Source organism: Opisthorchis viverrini (genome assembly GCF_000715545.1).
Source record: "Opisthorchis viverrini unplaced genomic scaffold opera_v5_338, whole genome shotgun sequence".
NCBI lineage: Eukaryota > Metazoa > Platyhelminthes > Trematoda > Opisthorchiida > Opisthorchiidae > Opisthorchis > Opisthorchis viverrini.
In genome coordinates this window covers 259,339-278,807 of record NW_008751996.1, presented here as the reverse complement: position 1 = coordinate 278,807, position 19,469 = coordinate 259,339, and the positions used below count along the sequence as shown (strand labels likewise).

Here is a 19,469-nt window from a genome sequence, read left to right as displayed (position 1 = left end):
CATCCGATTTACTGACGAATGTACATGATTTGGTCGTGTGAATTTGGTTATACCTAAACTGTCAGTTATTATCAGGTGGGAAAGTTCCCAGGCGGGTTGTTGATTGTTTTGGCCACTGTTATCAATGAAGTCCTCTTCTTTTTTGGACAATCCTCGATAACCGTTCAATATTACTGCCCGTAATTCCGACCGAATACACACTTCCCAGACTTTTCCCGGATTTCGTATTATCCGTCTCACCAACAAAATCACTCCGGCCAAGCCGTGTCTTAAGCGTAACAGTAACGAAAGACAGAGATACATTTCTGAATGACATACCAAAATGTGAAACCCATAAAATTCAAACTCAGCGCATATTGCATCTACATCGCCAGTTCTTGGTTGGTAGGCTCGAATTACCACTTACGCATGCTCGGGCGGGTTAACTTGAGCTATTTTCTTATCAAGAGTGCGTGAGCTCGGTTTTTCTTGCAATCATTCATCGCATTTGCGCAAGTCTACGATGTTTGTAATTAAGGTATCAATAGAAATACCACAGATTCTGGCCTTAATAATCCATGTTGGAAATCAATTTTAATCATCTCAGTATCTCTTGTCTTTATCGTATGCTCTCATAGAAAGAAATTTAAAAGAGGCCATTAATTTGCAGTTAAAAAGACAAGATGAATCTAAAAGTAGGCCTAATTTGTCGCTGTGAAACTTGATGCCACATATTGGAGGACTTCAGACGACTTCAAACTTTTAGTCGCGTTGAAAATTAAGATTCATTTGGTTGCGGAGTGCTCTCAATGAAACGTTGCGCGAACGATTGCTTGGTGATAGATAAGAATCAGAAAATCAGCTGACGAAGCTCTTTAGTTCATGGTGGTTGGGTGACGCATTGCAAATTTCCAAGCACGTCTACCCAAAAAGCAGTATATTTTACCTCGAATAGTTGCTGTCAGATTGCTCGCAGAGCATAGCCTACATTTTCAAAACTGAAATCAACTGATTTCGAACCGGTAGCCGTGAGATCTTTGTTCCCATGTGGTTGGGACTTACGTATCTGTCTCATTATGGGCTGAGAAACCATACAATACACAGTACGCAGCCGATCCCTAGCTGACAAGGGTAAACTTTCATCGTTCGTTGCTGTGTCCTAGACTCTTGTTGGGTGAATTCGCAAAGGATTCTGGGTTAATCAAGCCTGTTAAATGATTAAATGCACCGAGGCGTTCATCCCTTCTCTAGTTCTCTGTAAGGAGCTAAGGCTGTCTGTGTGGTAATGCGGTGGTACTCACTATTCAGTATCGAATATTCACTCCTGGAATGTTGTCGATGATGATACCAATAATGCGACAGTGTAAAACAGAATAAACACAAAACAAGAATGCGAAGAAAACACGCGTTTTATAGGTCTGCTGGAGAATCTTAGGATTTTCTGCATGATGTAATTGGTGTTTTTCAACAGGAAAGATTTGCTCTGGTTTGTTGGGTTCAAGATTGGGAATGGGGGGGGGAAGCGGACAAAAGTAGCCTCACTCAAATAAACAATATTTGGTTAAATATATGATGTTACCAACGGCATCTTTTTCAAATGTCGGGTACCACAATATATAAAGCGACATATCTGTAAACAGGAACCTACATGTTTCGAAACAGGTCATGTGGAATGCACCCGAATAGAATTCCAGGCCAATGATGGCAAAAATAGTAATGGCAAATAGGACCAGAAGACTGATTTGCAGGAGCGGCGCCATTGCACGAAGAATGGATTTGAGCACAATCTGCAAACCTGAAAAAAGAACACCGCTGCTGAATAAACATCCTTGGAATAGCGTTGAGCAGCAATGCTTCAAAGGAATTTTTAGAATAAAAAATTGCACAGATTACTTTTCTCATGAACAAACCACTTTAAGTAGTCCAACAAAAATGAGCTGTTTAATCAGGCGATCATCATATCCAAAGAGCTTTGACAGAAATAAAATGGTTAATCTAGTGAGGTTTGCCTCTGAACGCAGAGATAACTGATCTTATTCTCATACTTGAGGTTTTTGGAGGAGAGGCAGCTTCGACTTTGTCATGATAGAGCATAACGTTTAGTCAGCATGTGTGCAGCGCAAACGGGCCGATAAGTAAACTCTAGAAAAAATTGTCTACTACAGCTGAGTGTGATTAGTCCACAGTCTACGAAATTAAGAATATGAAATATTTCCAAAGGGGTGTAGTTTTGCAACTGGGCTCTTGCTGATAATATAAAATGTCACTACTAATAGAGTGACGTATCAGTTGTGTTTTGTTTAAAAAGCACCTTGAAACACTGACCTAAAAATTCCGAGGTCACCTCAGGATTGAAGCCATCTCTGACATGGAATACCAAAGTTATTCAACAGGCAAGTTTTTTCAGACTTTCCACTAAACGTTTTTGTTGCCGCGTTTGACGCATCATATATTCTTGCGAATTTCGTTTGTTCAGTTTGAGTTAGATTCTTGGAAGCCACACGTTTAATAATACGGTACAATAGTTACGCTGAATATGACAAAGCCTATTGTTAAACACTATTTAGAGCAGGAAGAATCACACAGTAGATTTTTGACTACCTAAATGTATCCCCGTTTACAACTTTGTAAGTACGGCGACTGGTGATAACACAGATTTCATGGTTCATTTAAAGTCTTATGTGGAAGGCTGTTGGTGCTTCCGAAGCAGTCAGTTTGCGCTGGCTGACACAGAACAGAACAACTAAAGTTCAAGAACCATATATATATATATATATATATATATATGTTCAGAAAGTTGTACCATTGTTATCTATTGATCATTTTGCCAATCGTTCCAAAGTTTCAAAAGGTTTTTTATATGATGAAGTCTAGCTGACCAAGGCATATAGAATTCCCGTAAACTATTTCTAGTATGTCCTAAAATGTCCGAATAGTGCAGGTATCGCTCCGATTACCAATTAATCCCGATTACTTTTGAAATTCACAGGCAATATGTCCATCCCTTGCAGAATATACTCATCTGGGCTATGTAGAATTCGTTCAAAAACTGACGGTGTTTCTATATTCCTTTTCATACCGAGGCTACAGAGGCGTAGCATAAGAGCTGTTACTAACAGCGGTTACTGGATGCGTTTCCTACTCTCTTGAAAGTGACAGCAAATGTTCATCAGTTTTTTTTGTTTTCAAACACAGAACTTACTGTAAGTTGGAAGGTGTAAAACTTCAATCATGATCATAAACAGAACGAGTTTAATCCTGGTCTAATATGCTTCATTCCGTGTGGTCGCTTTCATTCAGTCATTGGAATATCTTTACCTAATAGCCCACTTTGCATTATTCCGATTGAATCCTGTTTCAACCAGATAAATTAATTACTTTTGCTGTATCACCACTTCCCCTACCTTTCTTTGGACATACATGCTGTGACACTAACTGAAGCAGTGAACTTAACATAGCTGTTTTGCTGTCGGCTGTGGGTCCGGTTAATACCGTGAAGACATTACAGTCCTACTCAGCAGCACCTAATGGGATAGAGAGTGAGTTGCTTTCCTCGATCTTGCAAGGAGCTTGCTTGAAATTGCGCGCCATTCTCAAGAAAAAGATTAGCGGAATGCATGATCTGAGTTCCATTGTCGCTTTACTAAAAGAAAAGAATAACTCTCATCTTCTAACTTCAGTGTGTGCCCGAACGAGAATGAAGTTCACTGGTCAGCTAGAACAGTGAAATTGCCGCTTTTGTGCCCCTTGATAACGACCTTCCGGACTACCTATTCACCGGTGAATAACCGAATTGTACACATACTAACTGGTGCGAACAGAGGACCACTCGCAAATGTGATGCTCGGGGTTTTATGTAATAAACATAAAGTGCAAACCGGATCTCTAGATTGAGGCGGGTGGATCACCACGATATCAAAGTGGTTTTCCCCTCTTGCGTGGTGTCTAAAGTAGGATCCTTGCAAAATCTGATACTTATCTGCAAGCTAAAGTAGCGTTCAAACTGAGTTCTAGCTATCTCTCGTGTCTAGAGTGCGCAATATTACTAATATACCCTAGTGTTGTAATTATGTGAAAAGCAAGAGTTTCAGCTGAGTGCCACGCGTTGAAAGATGGACTACTGTACTTTCTCTCACAATAAGTCATAAACCAGAAGTGTAAAAAGGGCTCATGCGTTTAGGAGTCTTATATACAGTACCGCACAGTCAATAACTGAGTTGGTAGTTGATATGTTGAGCAGGATGCCTGAAATAAATGTGATGCAAATATTTCAAAATTACTATAAAGCCAACCATCTTACTTTCAAATCCTGTGACAAGTTTCAATGGTCTGAGTACACGCAATGCACGAACTGCCGGTTGATTCAAGTTTGGAAGAATGTAGGCTAATAACCTGTACACAAAAACATAAAAATGATTATCATACCGCATAACGCACCCAATTATTAACTATAGTGCTCTTTGGGGAGTAAAATAAAATAGTGGATTATTTGTGTTCAAAGAGTTTGCGTCTGACATGTAAGTAATCTTGTCAGATGGTAAATCTCATGAATGAAAGTCTACGTTTTGGTTAACCTGATAATCAATGTAATGCAGATTGCACTTAATTGTAGAACTTGTGTTCGCAAAGTTCCCCTAGATTAGTAAGATCTTTCAGGTGATCAAAACAATCGGAATGGCCAACAAACTTTTTGGTTGCTCCTTCGAGATGCCGGCGTGCTGCGCACCTCAGGCAAACCTCATCGATTTCCGCTCAGCAGATTTTGCATCTGTGGTGAAATAGTGCATCATGTTTACCCCTACCTCCCCCATTAATCCATTCCCACTCGTAACCTCTACAATTTCAACAATTCTCATTCAAAGTTGCTGCTTTGTGACTCTGCCGACATTTTATGCTTGAGAGGAGCAGGGCGTCTTCAACGATAAGGTGCACGATGAAGTGGCGGATATCGTAATCAGGCCATGGTAAGCTCAGTAGAAATCATATAAGCCTACCAGCTGCTTATTGCATGTTAGAGGATATTTTACGGTCTGAAAGGTCACTCATGTGGAATAAAACCTTTTAGAAATGTGAGCCCATTTTTACACAAAAACCATAGCGATTAGGTCTGCCTATTTTTTCTGTGGTTCTTCCCCGGCCGTGCCGGATGTTGATGTCGTACTCTTGTAACCAGTGTAACTAGCAGGAGAGATTTCCTCGGGAATCTCTGGTGGTCCCAATTCACTCGGGGGATTTTCGTCGGTCTCGACGTGAAATCTTTGTCCCAGTATGGCCTCCTGGTTCTTCCCCGGCCGTGCCGGATGTTGATGTCGTACTCTTGTAACCAGTGTAACTAGCAGGAGAGATTTCCTCGGGAATCTCTGGTGGTCCCAATTCACTCGGGGGATTTTCGTCGGTCTCGACGTGAAATCTTTGTCCCAACAAGTATGGCCTCCACCCGTCTAGGGCCCAGACGATCGCTAAACATGCCCTGTGATTGAGTACTTCTGCGCAGCGTCAGTGACGCACGACTGGCATATACAATGACCATATTCCTCTGCTTTGGAAATGCACAGACGCCCCAGTCACTAGAGTCCTTTGCGAAAGTAAACATCTCATGGACTCTGGACAGTCTGAGCGTCAGTCGCTTATCTTGCACTATGCACTCCCCCTGCCCGTTTGATCATTCAATTTTGACGCAGCAAGTTGTACACTGGAGCAGTAATTGGGTTGGAATCCTTGACAAACCGGCTATAGTATGATTGTTGTCCGAGAAACCGCTTTGATTTTGGAACAGCAAAGTCCTGGATCTTTGCCAGCTTTTCTGGCATTAATCTAACTTCCCGGTGACCCAGATTATGACCGAGTAGAGTCAACCACTCCGAGCGATCAGTGTGGTTCCATTTATCCGCAAGCCAGCTTCCCGAGTAAGCTTTAGTATGGCATTCAAGTGAACTGCATGGTCTGGTTTCGCTCGGGTTCAGCTATCCACGACGACGTACATGGTATCGCTCTCTGGTCCCTTCGTTATACGAAGCGTCAAAGCTGGAAGTGAATGATGCCCTCTCAAACCAGACGCACCCATGAATACCAGTTATCCCAGTCCTTTGACTTGATAGCTATTTGCCAGTATCCGTAACGCAATATCGAGATTAGTAGAGCCAAGGTACAGCTCTAACCCGGTTTACGATAGTTTTTTAAACACCAGAAGTTTACGCAAAATCGGTATTCCCAGTTCGTCTTCTTCACAAGGGCGACCGGGGAATTTTACGCGGTTTTGGCTTTCTGGATCATACCGTTTTGCAAGCTTCCTTGAACCCGTTAATTGATCCCCTCCGTAGGTGAACCGAAAGCTGACTGGGAGCGTAAGTAGAAAGCGTTCGAAGGAGAGTGAGTTTTTATGTTCGATCCACGTGAGGAAGCAAAACGGCTGTTCATCACCTGTGAACAGGACAATTTTCCTTTTACCATTACTTACCTGATGCCCTAAATATAACAGACTCAATATTATAAAACCGTTAATTGATCAACTTACAGATACCACTATTGGGCTTTGTGTTCATCAGTAGCCGAATACCTCGTATTAGAAAACCTACTCGCGATCGCGCTAAATATGAAAAGACAGGGCAGCCTCCATCCAACCCACCTTTGCGAGATATCCGAAGTCTTGCATTAACATCACACTTAGGTGCGCGGTATAGATATTTTCGATGTTTTTCATCTAACCTGCGTTTACTACATGTAGGAATCTTCGTACACTTCCTGTTTACTAATTTTTTGTCAAACCGCTGACCACTGGCTAGTTAGTGTTAGCTGGGACATAAATATGCAACTACAACACCCGATTTGAAGGTGGCGAAACGGTATATTATGCTAAACAAACTCATTCGCATAACCATTTAGTTTCTACAACAGATTCACCTGAAACCCAGCTAAATCTCTTGCCTTTTTATGGGTTCAAGTAGAACATTAGGTTGAAGGAAACTTGGGGACTGTGACTAGTTGCTAAGCCCCAAGAAGGGCCAAACTAGCCGTGGGCTGTGCAAGAGTTTTCAGCAACCTTATGAGTAGTGTAGTGAGTATATCAAACGTAAGTGTACCTAACTTGGTATGGCCTGGTGATTAACCTCAGGAGGCTCTGTGCATTGATAGAAAATACGGGCCAGTAGTTGTTGACTTTATCTGTGAAGTCTGATCTTCAAGCTCGTAAACATAGAGCTATCTCGTTTTTGTGCCATTAACGGCTATTCACCAGATATCCACGATTTCCAGCATTGTAATCCATGTAAGGTAATTTGTTATCACGGTTCACACACTTGGTGAGCTCGTTAGAAATAGTGCAGCAAGTTCCACAATGCACTTTATCCATGCATTTTACTCTGTACTTTATGAAGCCGAAGGCATAAACTCCTGAAAAACTGGGATAGCTTAATAAGAACAGTTTGAATAGTTTTATTATAGTGACCAACTAAGGGAGAGAATACACAAGAGAATGATTCACATTAGTCTTAATTTTTCTACCATCCAATAGCCTTTAGAGTAAACACTGCTTCAGAGCAGACGTTCAACCGAGGGTCAAGTTACGTAACTAATGCTCATTATGAATTGTTTCGGCTATCCAGATAGTCCAAATATGATCAATATCGTCTGTGTACACCACAACAACATGAATATTTGTCTATTTTGATGGGCACGATAATGGCTGATGTCTGCGCTACGATTAAAACAACCCGAAATGAGTGAATAGCCCAATTCCACTGCGTCACATTAAGCGCCAGTGAAGGACAGTGGTCCTTATTCAGATCTCGTCAGTGGTTAAAACAGTACACTCTGTACCAGAAATAATATGCAGAACCACAAAGTCTACTTCTGTGTCACTTGGTTGCCAGGACCGTGTAAGCAACTGCGTTAACCAGCAGTGGCCGGGATGCGAAAATTGGGACATCATTAAAGGGAGATTCAGCTGGGTTCCAGGTAAGTCTTCCGCCAGAAACAAGTTGGTATGCAGATGAATGTGTAAGTCGGAAAAACAGTGTTTTTCCATTGATGCATACACAGTGTGAAAAAAAACCCGCGTGATGAAATGTCCGTATGTGGTGCTCTATTATCTCACTAGTCAGACTGCTTTAAGTTCGAATAGAACAAGGTTGGTCCAACTGACCTACTTCACCGAAACAGCAACTAGTGATATTCGCTGGTCTGAATGCTACTATGAAATCAGAGGTTCAGTTAGCGAGCACACACTCATTTGCAAGCTAATTTGGTTTTTCGCGAGGTTTAGCTGGGTTCCGGGTGAGTCTCTCGAAAAACCAAATAAGTTTGTAAATGAGTGTATATTCGCTAATTTCGTGCAATTTGGTTTCAAGGAGAACATAAGTTTGACGGAAACCCGGGACTGCGCCTAGCTGATGAGATCCAAAAAGGGCGAAACCGGTCGTGGGCTGTCGACGGAATTTCAGCAACCCTGTGAGTAGTACATTACAATAGGTTCAGTTATTTACTTGACAAATTAAACGTTTCTATTGATTTTTTATTGTGACTTTAAAAAGGAGAGAAATCCATGGTCAAGTTGCTAGCACTTTAGGCTAATCAGATCCTCCCTTGTGTGAATTACACAATTGACAAATGACCATAATGTACGTGGGAGTCTGCAAATGAGACTGGTAATCTGTCCGTTTTTTTTGCAGTTGCGTTGCGGTCAGATCGCAGACAACCTAAGTGAACAGAAACCAGCCGGGATTCTATGTGCCAGAGAACAGTTCTGTTTTGTTTCTTGAGCGATTTTCCCAAAAGGAAAAGCCACTCAGTTGCCATTCAACACCGCGACGGAAATTTATAGCACGTATGTATCGATTTCAGAAAATACGAACAAATGTAAACTTTCGACTCTAGTGCGGAAACAAATCGCCGGCACAGTCCATAACACAGTAGGGCATTGCCTCTGAGCTGTCGGGATCCAACATTCCGAAGCCAGCACAGTAAACTTAGCGGTCTCGAATTTTTTGGCGATTAATCTGTCTGGCTCAACTGAATGCTCTTCATGCATGTAGGTTGACAACGCGGGTCGAAGGTAAAAGTCATGACGACTAAACTAATTAGTCAACCAAATGAACGTTCAATTGGTTGAGCCATGTGAGTCCGAATAATAAGTAGCTACCCATTTATGCACCTCACTGCTGAAGTAAGGTAGGACACATTCTTATAAACGTCCGACTGCATTTCTCCTTATACTACCAACTGATCATAATCGGAAGAAATGTTACAGCATGTTAACAAACAGCATCAGGCATTTTGTGAAATCGATAATTTCCTGTTGCCTTAGCAACCAGTAATTATTGATGTACATAATAAACAGCCAGCAAAAGGACACTGTGATGACTTACCCTGTGACAACCACGATGAAATCTATGATGTTCCAGATATTTCGGAGGTAGGCCCCTTTGTGAAATAAAAATCCAAGGGCTACAATTTTTAGCAATGCCTCCACGCAGAAAATTATCAGGAAATAGGTTTCTGTCTGCTCCTGCAAAGAAGAAATCGGTTAACCACACATTTAGTCTGTAATGTCACTACAATGTGTATTAAAAGGCAAATGTCAAAATCCTTACAAGTACCAATTTTTGAAATAAACATCTCATACAGTACACTCAGTCAACAATTTGGTATAATCTGGAATCCCAAGATTTTGCTGCTCAACCCAAACACTAACAAGATTTTCTCATTGTGCCAAGATCGGATTGTTGGCGAAACTCGGTGGGAACTTCTGGCGTTTTCACGTGGTTGTCTCCAATCTAAATACACTAGGTTCCGTACGCTGCAAGTAAGAAGTGCAACATTCCTTAAAAATCTTCAAATGGGTTGAGATTATTGCACAGAAGAGTAACTCGCAGTTTCTACTGAGCGCTTGAACAAAACATAGTTAGCTTTGAATGTCAGTGCATTATCGTGTGGGGTGAGGTCGAAAATTGACGAAGACGCGATTGCACGAGTAAGAAGGCCAATGTTCATGAAGTCCTCATTTCAGATACCTGGTATCACGGGGTGCACACAGTTATGTCGCAGTTCAACCATGTTTTAGTTTTCATCGCATAATTTAAGTAAGTGATCGCTCAGCTGTATCCGAAGACTGCTTCGTAATAAAGAGTGCTTCATTCTGTGTGTGGTACTAAGGCAGTCTACGAGAGACTATATGAGTATTGTGTACATTGGTCCTGCCTCCAAGAAGCAGTGTCGCAGTGTATGTACGTCGGAGCAATGCGCTATTCAGCTACTCATTCTTTAACACCCATCGCAGCTTCCCCCAATTCTTCATAAACAGTTTTCGAAAATTCAGGTTCACTGATTTCCGACGTCTGTCGAATGCGCAGTGATATTTACGGAATAAACTCCTGCGATAGGTGTCAACGTGTCTGATGACAACCTCGGTGCATGCTCGAGTGAACAACACCGTAAATATGAACCCCATCCAACAGTTTTAAATGACACGTAAAATATTCTGTCAGTTGAAATTCAAGTTTATGCACCTGATGAGCACTATTCGAACCAAATTTCACACCCAATGATGGATTCCTTTTACATTCTGGGATGTTCTTGAACACTGAGCGACTCCATCGCTTGTAAGATAGAGCGAATATTCACTGGGCCAACAAATCAAACCCCACCGGCGCCCGTATCTGAAATCCTGAGCCCGCAAAATGGTTCATAGACTCAGCACCAGTTGGGAGATCGATGGACTGGTTTCAGACAAATGCACTTTGTGATCAAGATTGAATCCCTTATATCCCTAATACTGCAATTGCAATTGCCAGACAGTTGACTTGAAGTTGATCCGACCCATTGGGATCCCTGAAAACTCAACCGCATGAACATTGTCGTCATTAGTGAGATTTCTTACAGCTTTCCTGAAACATCCAGCCACATCCAAGCCCACGTGACTACCGCGATGGCAGATTAAATTTTCAGACTGGTCACCATCATTCAGTTGATAGAATAAATCGAAATCCAAGTCCAACAGAATTCTACGCGTTGGTCACACTGGTCTTTGTATGCCTGACCCGAGCGTAACATCTTAAAACCGACACTTGACTCATGTCTTTCAAAAGTAGGATAGTTTATGCGTGTTTTAGGCTTCCAGGACACGGTCACATCAGATTTATCTCGGAACCCATGATGTGACTACTTAGAAAGGATATTCTGGTGTTTTGTCAACTGTCAGTTGAAAAGAGCAACAGAAAGTTAAATGCAACTGTCACAGCAAATGGAATGAGCCCTTGTAATTTGTAACATTATTCGCCAATCGCGTGTTGTGTTCAAGCATCTAGATACATGCTAATACCTCCTGGCGACAAACAAGGAAGCTTACTGTTAACTCTGTTCTAAGACTGATTAGATCTCATCTCAAATAGGCCGATTTCAAAATCGAAAAATATCCCGGACAAAATTCAGCATTTACGTAACTTTGCCAACAAGTCTGGAGGGCAACAAGCTATACAAAAAATTCTTCCCTTGTAAAATCGTACAAAACAAACCAGATATGAGATGTAGAGACTTGAATGACAAGACAAAAAACAGAATTCAGTTATGTGAAAGGTGGCTCTCTGAACTATATTGATCCGGCTGAATGAGATCTATCAAACGCTACCGCCTTGAAACACCGCACTCTGCATCAGCATACATGAATAGAGTTCCATCGTTGCTCAGCGCGCTGATAGTCACTATTTCATGTTAGTTTTGTTCAGCAAGTAAAGTGGCCCGGTACTCAGATCTTAAAATGTTTTGATCTAACATTCTAGTCCGGTAATGCTTGATTAAGCAGAATGAGAATACCAAGCTTTTGGATACTGCGCAAGATTTAATTGACAGTCACACGGTAAAGTTCATCAAGAGCCATGAAACCCCAGTATGCTGTTCACATTTCAAAGTTCTAATTCAAATTAATGCGTAAAATCCAATAAATGTAACCAGAGATGCTGTTCGCATGTAAAACAAGTCAACCATAAGCAATGTTCGATGAGGCGAGGAAAATGTTTCATGTTTGGCGGTTCTTAAGTCAAGGCAAACGTGTTTCCTAACGGAAGACTTCTTTGCATATCGGGCAAGCATACCGAGTCTTTATTAAAATTTTCCCATTTGCTGGCGAGAAAAATGCAACCACTCCACCGATTTCGATATCAAAACAAACGCAATCAGCCCGGCCTACTTGACAATCTGAAGTCAATTTATTTTATTCAAACTGATCGAGATTTTCTTATCAATAGGTGGAATTTTAATCATAAGTTATGGGGCAGCACATCTTTGCTATTTTAAAACTACTGATACATTAAGCTCAGCAGAGGTACTATTGTTTTTATTCGTGACCCTCAGCGTAGTATTCAGATAAAACTAAGTCGGCCAGTCGTGATTTTCTTGCGGGTGAAGAAAAACCCAATGTCGATTTTTGCAAATCAGTATTCGAGGTAATCTGGAACAGTTCAATTATACTGATGATGATTCGCAAGATCGATGCAAATAATAAAACTTTCAACTGAAAGCCAAAACTGAGATCGTCAAAAAGCTTACGGTATATCTTCGTTATAACAGCATTCATGTGCGCAGAAACTACGTGAAGAATAACTTTAAAACACCTGTGATCATTTGATGGTCTAGGAAAATGGCGAGTACCACCTAAATCAAGCGGAAACTACATGCTGGGCGCTAAGAAATCAGCAGGGGTTTGGCTCATCAGAATTACATGTCTACCGGTATCCAGAAGATTTGAGCGAACTGAAAACAGCATAGTTCTTTTTGGGTGCAGTGTACAATGGATGTTATTTATTCAGACTACAGCTGGCTTTCCGATGATAAGGACCGCTAAATTTGCCGTGTGTAACTGATTCCAGTTCACTTTCCAGATGCTTCAGTATCCCGTTTGTCTTCGAGCAGCCTTGAAATAAATTACGCAGAATTCATGCTAATTGGCTGCACGTTACACTCTGCCTTTTAAACATTTTGTGGTAGACCTACTCAAATATGTCATGAGTGGTACATTTTAATTAGAGTGATATACTGTATACTGGATTAGCTTCATCGTTCATTGGTTTGTAAAATTGCGCGTTCCGAAGTTGAGTCGAGGATGCGATAAAGGTGGGGGGTAAAGATGAAAGAAATTCTGCAAACGGGCCACAAAGACAAGTCTAAAATGGTTGTGCACCACAGTTTACTTTGCTTCATATTCTGCTGTGCATGTTAACCTGACATTTGGAAAACAAAGAACGTCATAAGTGCAACTACAAAGCAAATGGCTACTGTCATACAAATGGCACCTTATTGCAGCTGAACACGTCGCAGTCATCCTGAGTACGGCTGCACAGACACAGACAATAGAAACCGTCCTGGTTAACCTGTAATCACGTACGATATTTAGAACACATGTTCTTCATATAAGGACTGCGGTAACAAGTAAAGTTAATTCGTAGCTGCACTCAGTGTGTCACACTGACATTATGAAGCTCTTTTTTACGTCATTTTTATTGGCTGATTGTCATTCAACTCTAGAAGTAGACACCACATTCCGCAGGTTCGTGGAATACTAGGCTGGTGAGTATATTCTTGAGACCTAGCCTAGTGTATAGTGCCCTTAAACAGAAGGTAGTTTTACTCCGGTCCGTGAAATAAGAATCAGTGATTTTCTGAGACCATGTCCATATTACGGGGATCCAGAGGCGCAACTACTTATCCTCAAAACACGTTCACAAATAAGTGGGTGCCGCATTACTACAGTTGTTTCCTGTGCTGGCCGTTTGAAGGAGCCCACTAAGTTTCTTTCTTCTTTTCGGGTTCCAAATATTGACAAAAGCATCACTAAATCATTAAATATAGACAAATCATCACATTTCATTTCCCCAAACCAGGTACCTTTGGCGAATTGTGAAGAGCGTATATCCATTCAGATATTACTGTCATGTTTTAGCCTTGCAGCACTTTTATGATGCTACGCCGCGGAATTCAAAAATGCGCCACATCTTGAGAATACGGCTGTCTTGCATGACATAGATCAACCACGGGGATGACCTCTTCCTAAAACAAAACCTTTTTGAACTATAAAAGCTGGGATTCAACAGATAAATTTTCAAAATCAGCAGATTTTTACCCAACTCACAGTTATTCTCTACACAGCGAGGCGAACATATTTTGGCAGGATTGTCCCAGAAAGGAGATAAGATCCCTCCGAACCTCTAGGTCTGTTGACAGTCAGGATGGACTGAAGTGGTAACGTCTTGACCAGCCGTTGTTGCAGAATGGGAGAATCATGCTGATAATAGTAGCTCAGATCCAGTACAGTGTTCATTTTATCGTATATATATATTTTTCAAAATCAAGGATTAGGTTGTGGACATGGCAACATCCATCCTTCTAAATCGAACTAGGGTTCACAGTTAACACCACAGTTTAAACAGTCCACTGTATGAACTGACCTATCTAAGTAAGCTTGTTAAATTTGTGGGTGCATCGAAACTATTAAGCGGGTAGCTGGTGAACTGCAAACGCACAGATGCATCGTGTGGCATTTCGATCTTGAAACATGCGACCAAGAAAAGCAATCCAACCTATAACTTGCCTAAACTAAATCACGGAATGTTTTTTGTTGCCTTTTCTATCCTTCTCTATGCGATAACTTTCACATTTTTGGTGTTTTCTCGATTTTCCGAGCAAGCGGCTGGGTGAGATTCCATCATGTGACCTCTAATATAAGTCTTGCTGATTCAAATAAAATGTTTTATGAGTCAAGTTATCACCGAAATATCCAATTCCTCTGACCCGTACTGTTCAAATTAATTAGGTGCAACATGGGACCTTTTTCACAGCCGCACCTTATTGATGGTGAGTAACATAATATGGGTGTGCAGGTCAAGCGAAGCAAAATTTAGAAATAACGATTGTTATTGCAGTCGAACTGATAGACGTACACCAAAAGAATGTATTTTTTCCAAGCTTCCGCTGGTTCTCCCTACGTAGGTTAAGACCGAATTACTTAAGTCTAATTTGAATGACTTTTGGTTCAGTATAGTTCCAGTACGTCACCTGAATTTCACAAAACATTTCACGGCTCATACTTTAAACTCACTAATGGTGTACGTGATAGTTAGCGGGCTCGAACAATGTTTGTGTGGTATCACTTGGTCAATCTCGATTTTAAAGCGCCTTGTAAAATGAACCTTGAAGGGTTTGCAGAACGCTCATCCATACACTGGTCTTGTAGTCCTGTACTGTACTGTGATGGTGGTGAAAGATTTCAGAAACATGGTAGGTTCCTGGGGCCGAGTGCCAGCGCAGGCTTTTATTGTTCCAGTCACTCCCTGTTGAAGATATCCCTTGAGTACCAGATACGGTTGGTGGGGGCCAGGAGAGTTTGTCACTCACTGCGTTGCCACTTTAGGTATGTTTTTAGTTGCTTTTTGTAAACGCGGTATTTCACAAGCATGGATCCACCCAACAAGGACTCCTATCCAGTCATTCCTGGTAAGTGGTTTTCGTTCAGCCGAACTATACAGAATTCAATGCAATTACAAAAACCTTCCATGTGTGAGCAGAGTTTTTTCGTTCCCTGGAAATACACGTTTCGAATCTTTTCTGCTGGACATTTTAACAGAGCTATTCCGTATCTGAATTTAGCCTCAATAGGTGCGATATGTTTTACATTCCCATGGGAGGACATACACACACACATGCAAATACTGACGTAAACGATTCGCTTGTGCTTTGACTGACGATTTTCACGGCAGCCCATCCAGAGAAAAATAGTTTCGCTGGATATCTGGTACCCGGGTTTGAGAATACTAAGTGTTGGTGTACATCTGTACTTGTCAATTGTAGGATGTTGCTGGGGTCAGATTTAAAGGTTCCAAAGCAGCATTAATCCGCAAGTAATCTCCCAGTGCTTTACTTTTCAGATTTTGACCAGGAGGAAAAAAATTTCGGCTTGCTGTCAAAAAACATCGTTAGAGTAAAAGAATTGCGAAATCCGGAAATCGGTAGTATAGCTGCGAGTTCGGTTGATTGGACTACGGAAACTTTCAAAATTATCCCTGTGAACCAGTTCTAGCGCAAATTTCAGCAGTTCAAAAGCAAACATTGCGAAATGTTGATGGTTGTGGTTAACTCATATTACCCAAAGCATAACTGAACAAGGATATCCACATTTGTTTGGTAAAAAATGTTCTCCATTACAAGTAGAATGGTAAATAAAGCTAGCACGACCGAAGTGATAAGAAAATTCATATCTATTGTCATTTTGAACCTTCTTGAATGGCGTAGATTGATATACGCTATTTTTCACATGCAACGCTAAATGTATCCGTTCTTTGTAAAAAGATTTAAGCGACCTGCACGCATGTGACAATCTCTTACCTAGCCTATTCCCCCTCAAATCCTGATAAGGGACTAGAGAAAGTTAAGATACATTAACAGATTCGGAGCAAACCACTGTCATGTTCCATTAGATAAATGAAGTCATTCAACCAATAACGCAGCAAGAGGTCTCTTTCTCTTTATGTACTTTATACGTCATATTTATTCCGAGCTTCAGTTTTACCATTCAACATTTTCCGTCAATAACCGTATGATAGACCTTGTGATCAAATTCACGTTCACAAAATATATGTGCCTTCATTTTTTCCAAGAACATCATTGAAAACAACCCATCCAAAAACTCTCCCTGTTAGAAAATAATATTCAATCTAGAGCTACACCGCAGAGCTCTGTCATCCACAAAGTTGTAGAAAAGTCATCACGCGATTTCGGAATGATTCAATATTTAAAAATATTCTCGGAAAATCTCTCTAATCTGCAGGTCTGAAGAAGTACTCAAGGTAGTTTAAACGAAATCCTGCGAGACAAATCAAATTAAGTGAGTGATGCTGTAGGCCTTATAAGACAAGTAAGAAAATCGTTCCAGTTTAAATGTTGCAAAACTTCATTTTTATTTTTATTTTTTTATTTTCTCATTTACTTCAATTTCGCCAAACATCTACGCAGAATATTGATACTCAATCCGATGTAGCAACGCACCAGCGCGAAGACTATACCAGTGGCTCATTCAGCGGCAGCTTTCATGGTCTCAATGACCCCCTTATTTGTTACTTATGCTATAAGTTGTCTGGGCATCAATGCGTAGGACGTTCGGTTGCTTGAAATGACTGTGGACCACTGAGTAGATGTGACCACAATGTTTTTGTTAGTTTATTTCACAGAAGTTTTTCTCACAAAGTTTACACATGTCTCAGATTGGACGAAGAGAGCCAACAGAAAAAAATTATGGTAGACCTAATGTAGGAGAATAGTAAGGCCTTTTGCAGATGTTGCAACTGCTCACAAAGTACCCTCTCTAAAAGTATTCCACCGCCTCTTTTTGTGGCGCTGGTGGTAGTCTAGCTGAATGATGCTGAACAAAATAGCCAGGGTACATTTCGATCTGGAATATCTTCGGGTTGTACAGAGACAAAAAAGTAAATTTCCGTGGCTTTAGAACTCAGGCTCGGGGATTGCTTGAATGCTCAGAGGGCTAGCGATGGGTGGATACACCTCACGTTGGAGGTCTAAATAACCTTTGCATTTGCGGTAATGAATGCCACCTTTTTGGATAGCTTCCAAAATAACAACACTATGATGTTTTTCATGGAACCAATAGGCCTAAAGAGCTTGTCGGAAAAATCAGCAGAGACAGTTTTGGAATTCTGACCCACTGTTTATAAGTCATCAGTATTTCATAGTGTTAAATGCGCCTACCGACGCATGCTGTGTTGCCAAGTTTTTTTCAAACAGAAGCCCTCTTTTCTACGAGAAGTTAAAATGTAATCAGCAGAATAGCTGGGTAATTGATTTTCATCCAAGAGGATTACTCTGGTTGATTTTTTATCCTTTAGTTAGACTGACTAAAACCAATTAACAAAGTCCTTTAGTGAAATACGTTTACACCAGTCTGCGAAGAAATTAGCTACTCCACCGATAAAATCAACTCACACATAAGATAAACTATGAATATTGCACTAATGGCTGGTGAATAACTCGTAATTTCAGGAAAAAATAAGTGCCAGGCATTCGGTGCGCATACAGTTACTGTACACATACCAAGTGATGTCACAAATCAACTATAGCAGATAGGTATAATGAGAAACTGTGCAACATGCGAGACGGCCATGAGATATGCCCTTTCGGGGAGGACCAGTGGCTTTTGGGGACGGTTGCTACCCATAACATTGGTAAGAAATATAACGCAGATGAAGCTATTAAACTCAGAACTCTACAAGTTAAAATCCACTGTTTTTGATCCAGCGGGTATTCCTTCGTTAAAAAATATTTCGCCGCTTAAAATGAGTTGGTTTGCTACATATCCCAAGATAAAGCCTTTTTCGCTAAATCTCTCGCAGTGGTGCAAAGTTCGAGACAATCACTTTGAATTTTCAGAATATAAAGGGGGTTATGAAGTGTGGGTAGCACTGATGGAATCCTAGTTTGAAGATGATATATGTACAAGCTCCTGGGGCTCGAGTGGATACCTTGCAAGATAAAGCTGTTAACCTATCTCAGGGACATTCTGGCTCTTTTTTATACAGAGGATCTGAGTAAGCCTTATGAACTCCCATTGTATCTCATCATTTTCTATCATTCTCTTCTAATAACTATGGGATCTATCAACATAAAATTCATATAGATGTAAGTAGTGAAACGGCGCTTTGATCGTGAACCAACCTGCTGTGATGTTGAGTAAGCAACAATATTTTCTTAGAGATTCAAACTATTATTACACTGACACGTGTGCATGCGAGTTTCTTCTGTATGAGACACCTGGAAAACAGGTTCGTATATCAACCGTTCACCGTGCGCCATAGCTTCAGTTCGCAAAATATTTTTCATGAAACGTTTGTTTTGGCACGTACTTTTTAAACACTTAAATCTAGTGTGCACATCATCCTTTATGCAGCAGGTGTCGCTGAGCATAACTTGCTATTTTGATTCCCAGAAGTTTGCAAATCGTCATTCTCAACAGAACAAACAAAATCGTTTGCTTATTTTGCGAGCCATAGTAGATGTTATTTGTCGATTTATTCTAAAGAAACAAACGAAAATAAGTTGGGCATTTGGACGATATTTCGTTTAAATCAAAGGAACACAAACAACAACGTAAACTCACCAGTCTTTCTGACAAAGCGGTCTTGTCGTGTGAGGGCAGATGAACTTCCATTGCGAGGACAATGCAGTTGGCCAGTATCGTGAGAAGAACCATATACTCGAACGGCGTGGATATTGTAAGTCAAGGATGAAAGCGGTAATGTCAGCAACGAACACAGATAAGGAACACAAATAGATCAGCACTGCTCCTGGGAAAAAGGAACGGCAGTCACTCAGGAAACATATACGGACCTTCAGTACCTACGTTATACGGATAGAACATGCCTTAAATTTCATTTCCAACAGTCATGCTTTAATGGAGCTCAAAAGAAAACTTGTGAAGATGCACAGCCAAGTTGGCTGGT

At 40.9% G+C, this 19,469-nt stretch overlaps 1 protein-coding gene across 1 annotated transcript; it reads right to left on the bottom strand.

Moving 5' to 3' along the window:
- Positions 1-1,628: 1,628 nt before the first annotated feature.
- T265_15064 (hypothetical protein) lies at positions 1,629-19,219 on the bottom strand (the record flags this gene model as incomplete). Its single annotated transcript, XM_009176433.1, has 4 exons — positions 1,629-1,832; positions 4,260-4,371; positions 9,342-9,481; positions 19,127-19,219. Coding segments are annotated over 4 exons (549 nt in total), but the record flags the coding sequence as incomplete, so codon positions are not given.
- Between the last annotated feature and the right edge of the window lie 250 nt (positions 19,220-19,469).